Here is a 16,834-nt window from a genome sequence, read left to right on the forward strand (position 1 = left end):
AAAGCAATGCTAATGCCAGCCAGTCAGCCAGCCAACTAACTAACTAACTGCCCAACTGCAACCGACTGGGCTGCATGCTTGGTGTGGCAATGCAGCCCGACTGTCGCCATGCTCTGTTAATTTTTTAAATGCGCGCATGCATCTTCAATCTGGCTGCATTCGCCCATCTTAAGTGCTTCTTTCATTGCATTTATATTTCGTGTGTTAAAACAAAAGAGGAACAAAATAAAATGAGAAAAAAAATTGGTCTACTAGTCAGCTGCCGATTTCACCGTCACTGCAAAGGCAAGAGCAAACGTACCAAATCCTTAAACACACAATCCATTAATATTAATAATGACTGTACCATACTTAAGATGTACAAACATATATACAAACATAAGTATGTAATTGCTAATCAGTTGCATATTTTTCTTTAACCAGCATTTTTAGTTTTAAAAGTATACATATACACACATATATGTATGTACATATGTATGTATTTACTATATACATACATATGTGTATATACTTCTGCATTGCATGCCTCGTGATTTTCTGCAATTTTAAACAAGTCAATTATGAACCGCAAATTATGTTTGGCACGCCAAACATAAGTACAACAAATAAACAAAAAAGAGAACAATAATGCTAAAATCGAAATGAGGCAAATTAATGTTTTCAAAGAAATTGCCGGGGAACAGCTGTTCATCAACTGTTATGGTTCGCAATGTTGGCGTAACAGCGCTGTCAAATGGCAGGCGATTTGTCACACTAGTTGGCAGCCCTGGCGCCCAGTTCACAGAGGCCGAAAAACAGCTGACGTCTCAGCAGGCAGTCAAGTTGACAGCTTGGTGGCAGAGCCAGAGCCTAAAACCAGAACAACGCGAGTCAAACACGAAACGAAATAATGCTCAGTTAATTTAAATTTAAGTCGAGAGCAGCACTTTTATTTAACTTTTTTTTTCGTGAAAATTGTGTGCTGCTTTGTGTGCAACAACATTAAATTATTTTAAGTACACGCGACTGTAATTCGAAGGCGACGTTTTTCACCAGTTTCATTCAACAAGCAAATTGATTCCGCCCGCAGACCCGACCCGACCAGCCAGTCAGCCAAACAATCTTTGGCCCTATTGGAGAACGTCTGTTTTTTGTTTCTATTTTTCACAAATTTTATTATTATTTGTTGTTGGTTTTATTTTTTTATTCTATTATTTTGCTTTTTTTTATATTACGGGCGCAGTAATTACAACAGCAAAACAATTGAAAGACTGCGGCATTGCATTAAAGAAAAAAAGTAAAAGAATTAAAAAAAAAAAGGACAAGAAAAACAAAAACAAATTGCACAAGAAACGCTCAAATCGGTTGACAGGGAGGGGGTTGGTTGTCACTGGCCAATACTCGAACCCATTTAACCAGCACTAAACAAAGCAAATGCAGCAGCAACGCTTACACTATAACAACAACAATAGCAACAACACTAAAACAAAATCTAAAGCCAAAAACCAACAAGAACAGTAATAACAAATAGTTCTTAGCTGCCATCGCTTGTTGTCTCACACGCTCTTATTCGTTCGCACCGCTGCGATTTGGCGGGGGTGTAGAGTGTAGCGCGTGCTCAAACAAAAACAAAACAGAAAGAAAAAAGCAGGCAAGCACACACACACATACAAACACACTCGCACTTGTGAAGACGCAAGGAGAAAAAAAAATCACAACATAGTAGTTCCGCCTTTGATATAAGACAAAACTACAAGCATTTTTACATAGAGCACATTTAGGCGTGTGAATGTAAGCAGCAGGAAAACAACAAGGCAATAACAACATTAAGCAGTCAATCAATTAATCAAACAACCAAGGACGTATGAGCTGGACACACATACGCCAACCAAATGGATGTCCTGGAATTGCTCCGTGCGAGCGTTAACGGCTGTTACAACACATTATTCTCAGATGCTTGGTCGCAATATGTCTCCAAACAAATCGCCACAACGGTAAGTTTCCCAGAGTCAATCAATGTTAATGTTAAGTGCAACAAACTGTCAATGTTAAGTACATATGCATACGCACATGCACGCGCTCACACATACAACACACACAAACGGGCACTGTGCGCGCTTTCTTTGTTTTGAGAGGGGCTCGTCGTGACTCATGTGAGTATGTGCACGTGTGTGTGTGTGTGTGAGTGAGTGTGTACAAAGTTCTGCTCAGTTCAAGCAGGATAACATGCAAGTGGTTGCTGACTCTTCGCAGCGCGATCGTTGAACAGCGGCAGCAGCAGCTGTTATTGTTACGTTTGTTCGGCTTGTCTAATTTTCATCTCTTTTATGCACAAGTTTGATACACTCATACACACATACGTACGCGTGTTGCGTGTGTGTGGGTTTGGCATTTTACGTTGCGCACACTTCCGTCAACATAAAGCGTTCGGTCGCCGTGTTTTGATTCGCAGACAAATGCTGCTAACTTATATAAACATGCTTAAAGATACAATCAAGCATTTCCACACACATACATATATATATATCACACTTATGTATGTATGTGTAGGTGTATGCGTGTTTGTCTTATCGTTGGGCATGGGAGTGATAATACCTTAAAGCGTGACCCCGCAAGCGCATCAGGCATAACTGATTACGCTGATTAGACAGCCAATGCCAGTTCCAATTGGATTTAGTTGGCTAAGGCAAATAAAAAAAGCTACGCACGTGCAGCAACGACGCACCCGCCCCCACCAAAATGAAAAAAAAAAAAAAAACATTTGATAGCCAAATCAGTTTGCTATAATTCAATTAACCCCTTGGGGCCAAATCAATTTAAAGCCGTGTCTTGTGACTTTTTGTTGCCAAGCGTCGCTCTAAGATACAAAGGAGATATTGAAGTTCAGTTGGCACGACTATACGCTACCCTCTACCAGACTCATGTCAAAAGCTCGCTATAGGCACCATAATAAATATTTATTTGATCTATGCTATATTCATATTCACAATTGACAATGTTATAAACATAGAATTTCAGCTAAAATAAGTTCCATATAAGTACATATGATAGATATGTGTATGTATGTAATGTATGCTTGCTTCCGCATGTTACAGACATTTCCTTGATTTGAATATACAAATGTACATACACCCTCTTTATAGTCTATTTTTAATGGGTAAAAATTCACATGCGTGTATAAGTGTGCATGTGTGTACAATAATAGAACTCATCGTGTAGGTGCGTGCAAATACCTAAGTACACGCACTCACATCCATACATACATACATATACAGATTTTTGTTGCATGGTCATACTGAGTATTAAGAGTTATACAGAAAATATTTTTATCGTTTCAAATTAACTGGAAATAAGACAATATCAGTCGTGCTTTGTTTTCATTGCGCATTCCCAATAGTTGTGCCGCTGCCACCAAAGTTGTTTTGATTTTATTTTTGCCGCATATGCTGAAACCTGTTACAGAAATAAATCATAAACGAATAAATAGCACCAACCACAACAATAATAACAATAACAATAACAAACGCAAATGCAGCGATAGCGAATGTCAAAGCAAAGAAAATGCAATTCAAATGCGGAAGAGGCAGAGGGCCCAACAACAATAATACCAAGAAAAAAAGAGCACCAACAACAACAAGTGTTGGCAGCGACGCGTCAATATTAACATCGCCGTCGCCGTTGTGCATGCGAAAATGTGCTCAATTGGCAAAAGTGTGAGAGCATAAAGAGAATGAGAGCACAGCAGAGCGCGTGAGAGAGTGAGTGAGGAGTGAGTGGGATGGTTAAGTGTGCTCGCTCATGGGAAGTATAGCCAAGCATTACGGTTGTTTTGCATACAAAATGACAGGCGCGCAGAACTTCTAATACGCTATACATACACATTGTATGCTAATGCAGAAGAGACTTATTATGGCTAGTGTGTTGAGTATGTGTGTCTGTACATACATATGTATATGTATGTATGTGCATATGCATGTCTTATGAATAATTGTTGATCTGTCGCATGTGTTTCAAGGCCATTCAGCAGTCAGTGCAGCTGACATCTTAATTGCTCTTTATTATTGTTTCTATTATTTGTTTATCATGCTCACAATTGTTATTCGTATTTATTTTCTTTTTCTCCTTCGTCGATATCGATAACCGCCCGCAGACGTACTGGTATGGCGCGTTGCTGGCTATCGGAGCGCTGTTTATCGCCTGGTTTCTGTATTTCAAGCGCTTGGCATCGTTGCGCCTGCGCGATGAAAGCGCCCGTACACTGAGCGCTCTCACCGCCGCCTCGGGCGGCGATCATCGCGGCTTGCGATTTCGCAAACGCGACAAAATGCTCTTCTATGGCCGCCGCATGTTGCGCAAAATGAAGAACGTCAGCGGCCAGATGTACAGCAGCGGCAAGGGCTATAAGCGTCGTGCGGTGATGCGCTTCGCTCGCCGCATCCTGCAGCTGCAGCGCGAGAATCGTCCGCTCGAGATGAAGACAGTGGAGCCGCCGGCGGAATATCTGGAGGAGACTATCGATGGCAGCGATCGTGTGCCACCGGATGCTCTCTATATGCTCCAAAGTATTCGCATCTTTGGGCATTTCGAGAAGCCGATCTTCTTGAAGCTCTGCAAGCACACCCAGCTGCTGCAGCTTATGGCCGGCGACTATCTGTTCAAGATAACCGATCCGGATGACAGCGTCTACATCGTCCAGTCGGGAATGATCAATGTCTACATCTGCAATGCCGATGGGAGCACACTCTCGCTGAAGACGGTGCGCAAGGGTGAATCGGTGACATCGTTGCTCAGCTTCATCGATGTACTCTCTGGTAATTCCAGCTACTACAAGACAGTTACGGCTAAGGCCATGGAGAAGTCGGTTGTCATTCGGCTGCCCATGCAGGTGAGTTGTCAACTGATAAAGAGAGTGGAAGATAAAGAGTAGGATATAAATATCGAGAAGGGAAAGTATAAAGAGAGAGAGAGAGAGAGAGAGGGAAAGTGAGTAAGTGAGAGGCTAATGCAGCGGGAGAGAGTATGGGATGAATGAGACCCAGAGAGAGAGAGAGAGAGAGAGAGAGAGAGAGAGAGAGAGAGAGAGAGTAAAGGGGAGAGACAGATATTATAGATACCCTGTACATTTTAATATAGAATAGATATAATACTAATATTCCATCCTATTCGACAGGCATTCGAGGAGGTGTTCAACGAAAATCCGGATGTGATGATACGTGTGATACAGGTGATAATGATACGGCTGCAGCGTGTGCTCTTCACAGCATTGCGCAATTACTTAGGCCTCAATGCGGAGCTCGTGCAGAACCATATGCGCATCAAGGGCAGCAATCCAGTGCCCGTTACGGTGCCTGGGCCGGTGCTCTCTCAGGCCTCACAGGCATCGCGTGCAATGGCCTCACGGCCAGCGACATCGCCGGTCACACGTATGTCGCGCGAGGAGCACACACTCTCCGATCCGGATCCCAATCCGAATGCCAGTGCCATGCACTTCGCCGAGGTGCACGGCGATGCGCCCTACATTGATCTGTACCATCATCAGCAGCAGCAGTCGAGCGGCGTCTCGGTTGGTGGAACCCATCGCAGCTCGGATGCCTGTACACCCACTGGCAGCGGCGGGGAATCACCCGATGGCACGGGCAATGCCACCATCACCAACATCGATCAGCGTCTGGTGCAATCATCGGCTGTCGACAGTTTGCGCCGTGAGCTCGGCCTGAGTGAAGAGGATACGAGCATTATTGAGCCATTTGTTGAGGTCCGCGAATTGGAGCCGAACGTGACGCTAATCACCGAGGGCAATGCCGAAGATGTGTGCATTTGGTTTGTGATGACCGGCACCCTGGCCGTCTACCAGAGCAACGCGGATGCTACGCGCGCCGCCAAGCAGGACAGCAAGAACGACATGCTCATCCATTTCGTGCATCCCGGCGAAATCGTTGGCGGCCTGGCCATGCTCACCGGCGAGGCGAGTGCCTATACCATCAGGGCTCGCAGCAATAGCCGTATTGCCTATATACGGCGTGCTGCTATCTATCAGTGAGTATGCTCCGCAGTTCTCTGAATTCTCAGAGCTAGTTCAGTGCAGATCCTTTAATTAATTCTTATGTTTTCCCCACTTTGCCAGAATAATGCGCCAGCGTCCACGCATTGTCCTCGATTTGGGCAATGGAGTTGTGCGCCGTTTGTCGCCGTTGGTGCGTCAGTGTGATTACGCTCTGGATTGGATATTTCTGGAGTCGGGTCGTGCCGTCTATCGGCAGGACGAGAGCAGCGATAGCACATATATTGTGCTAAGCGGACGCATGCGTTCGGTCATCACGCATCCGGGCGGCAAGAAGGAGATCGTCGGCGAATACGGCAAGGGTGATCTGGTGGGCATTGTCGAGATGATAACCGAAACGTCGCGCACCACCACAGTGCTGGCTGTGCGCGACTCGGAGCTGGCCAAATTGCCCGAGGGCTTGTTCAATGCCATCAAATTGCGATATCCGATTGTGGTAACACGGCTAATTAGTTTCCTAAGCCATCGCTTCTTGGGCTCGATGCAGACACGCGGCGCCAATGCATCCAGTGCGCCCGTGGAGGCCAATCCCGTAACGCACAAATATTCAACAGTGGCACTCGTTCCCATTACCGACGATGTGCCGATCACACCCTTCACCTATGAGCTATATCATTCACTCTGTGCCATTGGTAAGTCTAGTCTAGCTCGTTGAGAGAGATTTAGTCTGGATAGTCTCGAACGACCTGAGAGGGAGGAACACGGTTTAGTATAGGATTTTTACATTCTTACGTAGATCAATTGGAAGTCTTATTAAATATTACTTCGGAAAGGAAGAATTCCTGTTGATTCTTCGAAAAAATAGATTTTCTGTAGGTTTTCACTTTCAAAAATAATTTTGTTTGGAAACAGAGCGAGACATTTAAGAAGGAGCTATCCCATTCTTCTCGTATTTATATAATCTTTGTAGTTATAGAAGCTAGCATCTCTGTTTTGTTTGATTTTAAATTGACTTAACTAATGTGTAATCCCGTTCCTCCCTTCTGCAGGTCCTGTGCTCCGTCTCACATCGGAGGTGGTGCGCAAGCAGCTGGGCAACAATATATTTGAGGCGGCTAACGAATACCGTCTGACCTCGTGGCTTGCACAGCAGGAGGATCGCAACATAATCACGCTCTATCAGTGCGACAGTGCGCTGAGTCCCTGGACACAGCGGTGCATGCGTCAGGCAGATGTGGTGCTAATTGTCGGCCTGGGCGAACGCTCCCATATGGTTGGCAAATTCGAGCGGGAGATCGATAAGCTAGCGATGCGCACACAAAAAGAGCTCGTCCTGCTCTATCCGGAGACAACGAACGCCCGGCCAGCGAACACGCTCAGCTGGCTCAATGCACGTCCCTGGGTGACCAAGCATCATCATGTGCTCTGTGTGAAACGCATCTTCACACGCAAGAGCCAGTATCGCATTGTGAGTGGGCAGCATTCCTTATTCGATATTCCATTTCGTTCCATTTAATTTCATCTCTGATTTATGTTTACCGTTTAGAATGATCTGTATAGCCGCGTGCTGCTCTCCGAGCCGAATATGCATTCCGATTTCTCTCGTCTGGCTCGGTGGTTGACTGGCAATTCGATTGGCTTGGTCCTTGGTGGGGGCGGTGCTCGTGGTGCTGCCCACATTGGCATGCTGAAAGCCATACAGGAGGCGGGCATACCCATTGATATGGTGGGGGGCGTCAGCATTGGCGCACTGATGGGCGCCCTCTGGTGTTCGGAGCGCAATATAACTACCGTTACACAGAAGGCGCGCGAATGGTCAAAGGTATGATTACCCAATAGTGGTACTATACTATATAACATAATGCGTCGATTGCTAAACATAATTTCATATATTGTAGAAAATGACAAAATGGTTCCTTCAACTGCTAGACCTCACATACCCTATAACATCGATGTTCTCGGGCCGTGAATTCAACAAGACCATACACGATACCTTTGGCGATGTAAGCATTGAGGATCTGTGGATACCCTACTTTACGCTCACCACTGACATAACTGCCAGTTGCCATCGCATTCACACCAACGGTGAGTATCCCATTGGCTGCTGTTGCTATCTCATGCACTCATTTTTTTTACTGCTCGTGTATTATTAGCTTGCGTTTCATAATCTTACTCTTTTAATCTCATATTTGCTATGTATGTACGTACATATATGTATTTGTTTTTAGTGCTTAATACGTCTTTGGTTTATCTATTATTGGTGTTTTGATTCTTTTATGTAGCTTGTAGATAGAACACAAACACAAGCACACATTTATACACCTACACATACATGCACGAATATATACAAACAGAAATCAACGGAACTGAGAGACGTTTACGTATGTAAATCCAATTTGAGAGCGACAATTTTGACTTGTGTGTGTGGCGCCATCTAGTGGCAGATCTTACCTGATGCCTTCGCAGAACTCTCCTTGTAAATGTTATAGTTGTTGTTGTTCTTGTTGCTATTATCATTGTTGTTATTATTGCAGCGAAAAAAAAAAACAAGGGTTTTTTTTTAGAAGGAGCTGGATGGCTAATAGTTTATCTAGGAGCATTTTAGTATATCAAATGCATATATAATATAAATTTTCATTTATGTTTTCATTTAACGTAAATCTAAATTCATGCTCAATGTTGTTGGATTATCTGTTGTCAAATGTGCTGCTCTTGTATTTTGTTTCTCTCTCTCTCTCTCTCTCACTCTGCTGCCTGCCCTATTTGTGCGTACGTGTTTGTGTCTTAGCTAGAAACTAACCTGCTGCCAAACGAAAAAAAAAAAAAAAAACCAAAACAAAATAGAATTAATTAACGAACTGTGATTGGTCAATACGCTCGGTCTTACAAACTAAGCTCACACTCAAAGCTGTTTTCCTCTCTCTCTTTATTTCTCTCTTCACACACACGAACATAAATATACTCACATACATACACAAATATACAAATACACTTTTACACACATACACATACATGCTCGCTCACTTGCCAAAACAAACTGTCGCAGGATCTCTGTGGCGTTATGTGCGCTCCTCAATGTCACTCAGCGGCTATATGCCGCCCCTATGCGATCCACAAGATGGACATCTTCTGCTGGATGGCGGCTATGTAAATAATTTGCCAGGTAAATAGCAATTAGCAACTTAGCAACTAAAAATTCAAAAGAAAAACACGTTCGATATAATATATTCTCTCAATATCAATTTTCAATTTAGACCTATTGATGGCACAGAGAGAAAAAGAGAGCGCAGAGTGTTGGATTAATGAGTCAATGAGACTGTAAAACTATAACTGTAACTGTAACTGCAACTCTACTCTGTTAATGTCATTGCATTGAATATACTTCTTGTTCTCCTTTATCGCTGATCCCACTGATCCCCCCGTCCGCTGATAGCCTGCGCGCATAACCATATTTATTCCATTATGTTGGCAACGCTGTCAACAGCTGGCAACGCCGCAACGTATTTCCAATTGGACATTTTGAGTTCGTTCCCATTCGCACCACCCAATGACAGACATACACAAACACACACACTTAAACTTTCCATACACGGAATTAGTTGCAAATATTGTTTTTTATTTTTTATTTATTATTATTTACTTTTCACAAGTACAAACGTGTATTGCACATACATATGTAATTATTGATTTCGTTTGTATTTTAAAGCAGACACATTTAGTTTTGCTTTTGGAGTTTTTTAGTTGTGTAATTTGTATTTGTATGTGACTTATTTGTTGTACTTTTGATGCTGTACAAACAAGCAAACAAACACCTTTTGAACCGTAGTGTAGTACCACAGTAAATATACATAGAACCGTTATTTCGTTTGCGCACTTAAACACACACACCTACTTGCATACATATGTACATTCACACCCAGCAACGACGGCAATATAAATTGTGTATTCTTTTTCTCTCTTCCTCTCTTCTCTTTTTACCTACACACACATACAAACCAAACTCTACATGCATTTGCACATGTATACGTGTGTGTGTGTGTTTGTCACACTCTCACTCTCATCACCACACACATACATATTGTCCATTCTGCGTGCCTGTGTGTGTGTGCGTGTGTGCGCGCTTGTGCAACCGTTTGATCAGGTCATCTGTGGCGCTATTGCCGTGCCAGTATGTCCATTGCCGGCGTCTTTCCGCCTTTCTGTGATTATCGTGACGGGCACCTGCTGCTCGATGGATGCTATACGAACAATGTGCCAGGTAACCCAATAACAGCAACAGTAACAGTAACTGTGTTTGTAACAGTTCACGTACAGTAACAGTGTCTGATTGGAAAAGAGTTTCCATGCACTGTTAACAGCAACATTATCCGTGGCTGTTACATTAACAGAATCCAACACTCTGCGTCCACTCTGGACCATCACTCAATCAATAGCTCTTCACCAACACAATTTTACATTCTCTGCTAACCATGTACACCCACTTAACATTTGTATGCTAAAAATTACAAACGTAGCCGATGTTATGCACAATTTGGGCGCCGCGCACATCATTGCCATCGATGTGGGCTCACAGGACGACACGGATTTAACCAACTATGGTGACGACCTGAGTGGCTGGTGGCTGCTCTATAAGAAGTGGAATCCATTTACATCGCCGGTCAAAGTGCCCGATCTGCCGGACATACAATCACGCTTAGCATACGTGTCCTGCGTGCGGCAGCTAGAGGTACGAGTAGAATATCTATAGAGAATATTTACTAATTTCTCGAATTTCTCTTGCATCTTGCATTAACAGGAAGTGAAAAACTCGGACTATTGCGAGTATATACGTCCGCCCATTGATAAATATAAGACACTCGCCTTTGGCAGCTTCGATGAGATACGCGACGTGGGCTACGTCTTTGGCAAAAATTATTTTGATAATATGGCTAAAGCGGGCCGCTTGGGCCGCTTCAATCAATGGTTCAACAAGGAGCCGCCAAAGCGTGGCAACCACGCCTCGCTCAACGAATACACATTCATTGATCTGGCGCAGATCGTCTGCAAGCTGCCAGAGACGTATGCCTTAAATGCGGTTGATATATTTAGCGAGGATGAGGATTTCGATGGCTATATCTCGGAGCCAACGACTCTCAATATGGTATACTTTCCAATGGTCTAACTGATCCAACTGATTTCCAAACTCAACTCTGTTTGCTCTCATTCTGTGCAGGATCGTCATCGCATTCAGGTGCCACGTGCTGGCAACTCGTTATCCTTCTCAGAGACTGAACTGGACTCGGATGTGGAGATCGATCTGGAGCTGGAGCGCAAGGTGGATAAGTCGACGCAATCGACACCGCCGACGCCAAACAAGAAGCATCCATCGACACCGACATCCAGTCAAGGGAATCTAATGCATTTGCCATTGAGTATGAAGGCAAAGGATAAAATGCAAATTCTCGATAAATTGGAAAGGGAGCACAAGCGTCGCCAGAAGTCGAAGCACAAGCGCGACAGATCGATGCAGCGCGACAGCAAAGCCACATTGCATCCAGCTCCGATGACTGAGGCGACAACTCAAACGCCTTCTAGCGATGTGGACATAGATGCGAAACTGGATCAGCTGCGAAAATTGCAGCAGGAGCTGGAGCAGGGGAATGAGTCAGAACAGGAGCAGGAACAGGAACAGGAGCAGGAGCAGGAGCAGGGCCATATTCATGAGCCGGAGAATGTTACAGAAGCCGATACCAAAAACTAGCTATAATTATGAAAGACCGCCAAAAACTATTGGCTAAATCCCACACACACATACGCAGATACACACACTATCATACACACACACATGAATGAATATATATATATATATATATATATATATATATATATATATATTTGATAGCAGAAGTCGGAGTCGGAATAGGAGTCGAAGTTGGTTAAGAAAACCTCCATTAATTATGTAGTTAATCCATGACAACAAAAGAAGTTTGTTAATGTTCAGTTGAATAAGTGTATATCATATTTAGGCATAGCTTTAGCTAATCACTCCCACACCCACACACACACACACCCACACACACAAAAGACACACACGCCTTGTATATTACTGAGATATATATATATATGTATATATGTATCTTGATTTATATACATATGTGTATATTTGATGGCTCCTATGACAGAGCCATCTATAAAATATATATCACTACATATATATATTTTTACTTACACAAACACACCTGATGATATATACACTAGATATACATTCATTCTGTATATTTTATATATATGCATATATATAACTATATGTATACAAAGGTCTATATATAAGTATATATATACATATATACATCTATTTAGATGCCAGCTACATGGAGTTTCGTATGTACAGCTGGCATCTCTGCAGCCCTCCATTCCGCTACACTATCTGCACACATGTTTAACTCACACTCACACAAATTTGCACTCACACACACACACACATACGAAAACACAGCTCCCTAGCAACTAGTTAAAATAAATGAAAAGAAATGAAAAGAAAATCGTGTTTGTTAAAGTTCGATTTTATTTTATTCAATTTTTTTTTTAAGCTGAGCAAGCAAATAAATATAAGGAATTTGAAAGTACAATTCTGAAAGCAAGGCATTTTATTTGGATAATACATAGACAATATATGAATTAATATATTCATATACACACACACACACACACATCTACTTCTCTACTCTCATTCAGTTCACTTGTTTTGCGCCGAAAAGCAGGCAATGAAAAATATTAAGTGGAAAAAATCGAAAAAAAATTAAGTTCGAAATGATTTTGGGATTCATATGAAAATTGGTTGATTGACTTCAATGGTAGATATTGAAAGCTAATTCAAGAAGTTTTAGCTTCAAGTTCGATATCTGTCTCTATAATTCGAGCAACTCTGCCTATGTCAACAGTTTTTTATTGATTTATTATTTATTATTTTCGATAGAATATGGATTTCAAGTATGATGATTCCGTTATTAAATCAATACAAATCTAGAGAAATGTCGGATTTGACTAGAAGCTTTGGAATTAGTGAAAGCTTTGGCCTTAGTGAGTTCGAAAAGCATGTATATCAAAGATAGATTCAAGATATTCGAAGCTTTATCTGTGATTCGAAATGTAGTCAAGTAGCTATAATTTACGATGATCGAAAGTTCGAAATTGGCTAATCTGCGCACATGGCTAGAAGCATGCCATAGATACATATTTGGGTAGAGTACTCTGAATTTAGTATATTCGCAAGGCAAGGAGCAGCATTACATAAATATGCATAGTAGATACATATATGGAGTATACACAAAAGAAAATACAGAGCAGGAGGCATAACGATCACTCAGTGCAGAGGAAAAGCTCGTCGAAGAGTTCGGCCAGGAAGCGGGAGTCGAGCACCTGCTGGACAATTGGCAGGCACTGCTGCTGCTCCTGCTGTTGCCTCTCCTGCTGCTTGGCCAGCCGTGGCGGCGACTCCTGTGGCATATCTAGCTGCGCCGATTGCCAGCTGGATAGTCCCCATCCTCTAGCAGCTGCTCAGCCACATGTGGAAAACACTGGGAGTTGACACGAGCTGCTGCTGGTGCGGCTGCTACTGCTGCATCTGCTTCTTCTGCATACCCCATATACATACATATATATACATATAGTACTCTGGATTTAGTATATTCGCAGTAGAAAGGAAGAGCTTTACATAAATATGCATAGTATGTATATAGAGTGTATTCAAGCGAAAGAAATCAGCAGGAGGCACAACGATCACTCAGCACACAGGAGCAGCTCGTCGAAGAGTTCGGTCAGGAAGCGGGCGTCGAGCACCTGCTGGACAATTGGCAGGCACTGTTGCTGCTGTTGCGGCTGTTTCTGCTGTTGCTGCTGTAGTTGTTGCTGTTGATGCTGCGGCTGCTGTTGCGAGTGCATCAGTTGCTGCTGCTGCTGCTGCTGTAGATTCTGTTGTTCTTTCAGCTGTTGCTGTTGCTGCTGTTGATGCTGTTGTTGCTGTTGCTGCTTCTCTTGTTGTTGTTGCTGTTGCGAGAGCAGCAGTTGCTGCTGCTGCTGTTGCTGTTGTTGCTGTTGCTGCTGTAGCTTCTGCTGTTCTTGCTTCTGTTGCTGCTTATCTTGCTGTTGTTGCTGTTGCTGTTGCTGCTGCTGTTGCTGCTTTTGTTGTTGCTGTTGCTGCTGTTGCGAGAGCAGCAGTTGCTGCGGCTGCTTCTCTTGTTGTTGTTGCTGTTGCTGTTGCGAGAGCAGCAGTTGCTGTTGCTGCTTCTTTTGTTGTTGTTTCAAGAGCAGCAGTTGCTGCTGCTGCTGTTGCTGTTGTTGCTGTTGCTGCTGTAGCTTCTGTTGTTCTTGCTGCTGTTGCTGCTTATCTTGCTGCTGTTGCTGCTTATCTTGCTGTTGTTGCTGTTGCTGTTGCTGCTTTTGTTGTTGCTGTTGCTGCTGTTGCGAGAGCAGCAGTTCCTGTTGCTGCAGTTGCGAGAGCAGCAGTTGCTGTTGCTGCTTCTTTTGTTGTTGTTGCTGTTGCGAGAGCAGCAGTTGCTGCTGCTGCTGTTGCTGTTGCTGTTGCAAGAGCAGCAGTTGCTGCTGCTGCTGTTGCTGTTGCTGTTGCTGTTGCAAGAGCAGCAGTTGCTGCTGCTGCTGTTGCTGTTGCTGCTGTTGCTGCTGTAGCTTCAGTTGTTCTTGCTGATGTTGCTGTTGCTGTTGCTTCTGCTGTTGCTGCTTTTGTTGTTGCTGTTGCTGCTGCTGTTGCTGCTGTTGCGAGAGTAGCAGTTGCTGCTGTTGCTGCTTTTGTTGTTGCTGTTGCTGCTGTTGCGAGAGCAGCAGTTGCTGCTGCTGCTTCTCTTGTTGTTGCTGTTGCTGTTGCGAGAGCAGCAGTTGCTGCTGCTGTTGCGAGAGCAGCAGTTCCTGTTGCTGCTGTATTTTCAGTTGTTCTTGCTGCTGTTGCTGCTTCTCTTGTCGTTGTTGCGGTTGCTTCTGCTGCTGCTTCTCTTGTTGCTGTTGCTGTTGTTCATGCTGATGCTGCTGCTGTTGCTGTTGCTCCTGCTCTTGTTGCTGTTGTTCTTGCTGCTGTTGCTGCTGCTGTAGCTGTTGCTGTAGATGCAGCGGCTGTTGCTGATGTTGCTGCTGTTGCGAGTGCAGTAGTTGCTGCTGCTGCTTGGCCAGCCATGTCAGCGACTCCTGCGGCATGTCCAGCTGCGCCGGTTGGCTCCACAGCTCGAAGGGATAAGCCCTGTAGACGTACATGAAGTCGCCGTCCTCCAGCAGCTGCTCTTCCACAGGCGGACCACACTGGTAGCTGACACGAGCTGCGGCTGGTGCGGCTGATGCGGCTGCTGCTGCTGCCTCTGCTTCTGCTGCAGGGGCAGCAGCTGTTGCCATTGGCTTGGTGGTGCGCCTGAACATGGGTTGCATCGTCAGCTGCTGTCCAACCACGAGCAGCTCCAGGGGCTTGGTCTTGGCTTTCGCCTTCTTGAGCGGCGCTGCGGCCGTTGAGGCAGCTGCGGTTCGACGGTGTCGGCCAGGGCCAGCAGCGCCAACAGCGCCAGTGCTGCCCACGCTCCTTTTGGCCATCTCCATTGCCAATTTGTATGTTGTATGCGTGGGTGGGTCTGTGTGTATGTACGTATAGCGATGTTTGGTATTTCAATTAGTTGTTGCTTTTGGAAATCGTGTGCACACCTAAATTTAGCTACAATTTTTACTGAACTCTCAGGCAAAGGCTAGCTGGATACATAGTAGGAATCGAGCTCCAGCCATGTACATATGCATACCTAGATCTCCGACGACTCTCGAACGACTCAGCATGAGGCAGCTGACCACGCCCTCTACTGGCTGCAGATCAGGCGTAGGCCACATGCCTTTGCTGTGCTTCCTCTTGCCAATAAGATATGGATCTTTACAGATGATGAATGCTGCGTCTGCCAATATGTAAGGGGTGGTCAGGCGGTGTCTGTGGGGCGTCCTCTGTATGGCAGGGTTAAGCTCTAGCAGGTCACGCTTTACAATTGCAAGCCAAAGCTTCTTCCCGTTGCAGCCCCTAGAAAAGAATGTGGAAGAGGCGGGGGAGGCGGGTGAGACGGTGTGCGTAGGTCAGTCTTGGGTGGCGATGTGTGTGTAGTACGATAAACATTGGCTGGGTCATCATGCCCCAGAATTGTGCTGCTCGTTCTCATTGCGGACATTGCGAGTGATTCATCAACGGCTGCTTCTGGATATACATACATATGTATGTATTGTGGCACACTTAGCATCAAGTGTGGGTCATGTTCCAGGAATATCGAATGAACAACAACAACAACAACAACAACAACAACAACAACAACAAATGTCAGCTCTACCTCAACGAAACATCAGAGGCGGGCTCAAATAGCTTCAGCTTGTGGCCGACGTCAATCAATTATTGTTGGCAATTGGAAGCGTTTAAGCCTTTGTCAATGCGTGTGTCACCATCCGAATGTAGGAATTGGGCTGAGTAGCGCCTAATGGTTCCGGTATCAGCGGTATCAGGTGTATAGATACATCTATCAGGCGGCAGCTCGACGCGCCTCCTGCAAGTCTGCAAGAAACACGGTAAACAAATTACGATATTATCGAGGAGTGATCGGCTATGACATACCCCTTGCTCTCTCAAATGCTCGACCTGCCCACCCCGGCTATCGGCAAACACCTCAATCATAGTTGGCATAGTACAAACTTATCGATTCAATGTGAAAAGCCTGTAAATATATCAATTTAAAGCAGTTTGTTTGTTTCGGTGTCGGAGCTAGTATTGTAAAATTGAAAAAAATCAAAAAAACTGCAACTTAACCGAATTAGTGTTGTTCAATAGCGAAAAGCGGGCAATTATTGCTTTCATGG

The 16,834-nt window shown here is 44.3% G+C and overlaps 2 protein-coding genes across 3 annotated transcripts; one reads left to right on the forward strand and one right to left on the reverse strand.

Annotated features, from left to right (window-relative positions):
* Positions 1-784: 784 nt before the first annotated feature.
* Positions 785-12,588, forward strand: sws (patatin like phospholipase domain containing sws). Of its 2 annotated transcripts, none has more exons than XM_018014561.2 (12): positions 785-1,121; positions 1,223-1,973; positions 4,130-4,864; positions 5,150-6,015; positions 6,104-6,672; positions 7,030-7,448; positions 7,527-7,802; positions 7,879-8,065; positions 9,027-9,143; positions 10,495-10,706; positions 10,776-11,120; positions 11,193-12,588. In XM_018014561.2, the coding sequence occupies exons 2-12, from the start codon at positions 1,872-1,874 to the stop codon at positions 11,718-11,720; spliced, it is 4,356 nt and encodes a 1,451-aa protein (XP_017870050.1). In that variant the 5' UTR covers positions 785-1,121; positions 1,223-1,871; the 3' UTR covers positions 11,721-12,588. The 2 variants fall into 2 exon arrangements, with proteins under 2 accessions (XP_017870050.1, XP_017870051.1); XM_018014562.2 differs by lacking the exon at positions 9,027-9,143 and adding an exon at positions 10,122-10,238.
* A 1,036-nt stretch (positions 12,589-13,624) lies between these two features.
* Positions 13,625-16,733, reverse strand: LOC149267852 (uncharacterized). The gene is made up of 3 exons (XM_089474550.1): positions 16,593-16,733; positions 16,315-16,532; positions 13,625-16,013 (listed from the first exon to the last, which is right to left on the reverse strand). The coding sequence occupies exon 3, from the start codon at positions 15,551-15,553 to the stop codon at positions 13,739-13,741; it is 1,815 nt and encodes a 604-aa protein (XP_089330676.1). The 5' UTR covers positions 15,554-16,013; positions 16,315-16,532; positions 16,593-16,733; the 3' UTR covers positions 13,625-13,738.
* Positions 16,734-16,834: the final 101 nt, after the last annotated feature.

The sequence above is a fragment of the Drosophila arizonae genome, chromosome X, assembly GCF_054131065.1.
Source record: "Drosophila arizonae isolate 15081-1271.41 chromosome X, UAZ_ARI_1.0, whole genome shotgun sequence".
Taxonomy (NCBI): Eukaryota; Metazoa; Arthropoda; class Insecta; order Diptera; family Drosophilidae; genus Drosophila; species Drosophila arizonae.

Bases quoted from the DNA above. Each gene is read 5' to 3' on its own strand.
- sws (XM_018014561.2), top strand. From the start codon at position 1,872: ATGGATGTCCTGGAATTGCTCCGTGCGAGCGTTAACGGCTGTTACAAC. The intron at 8,066-9,026 runs GTGAGTATCCCA...AAACTGTCGCAG, and splicing joins CCATCGCATTCACACCAACG to GATCTCTGTGGCGTTATGTG. The intron at 9,144-10,494 runs GTAAATAGCAAT...TTACAAACGTAG, and splicing joins CTATGTAAATAATTTGCCAG to CCGATGTTATGCACAATTTG.
- LOC149267852 (XM_089474550.1), bottom strand. From the start codon at position 15,553: ATGGAGATGGCCAAAAGGAGCGTGGGCAGCACTGGCGCTGTTGGCGCT.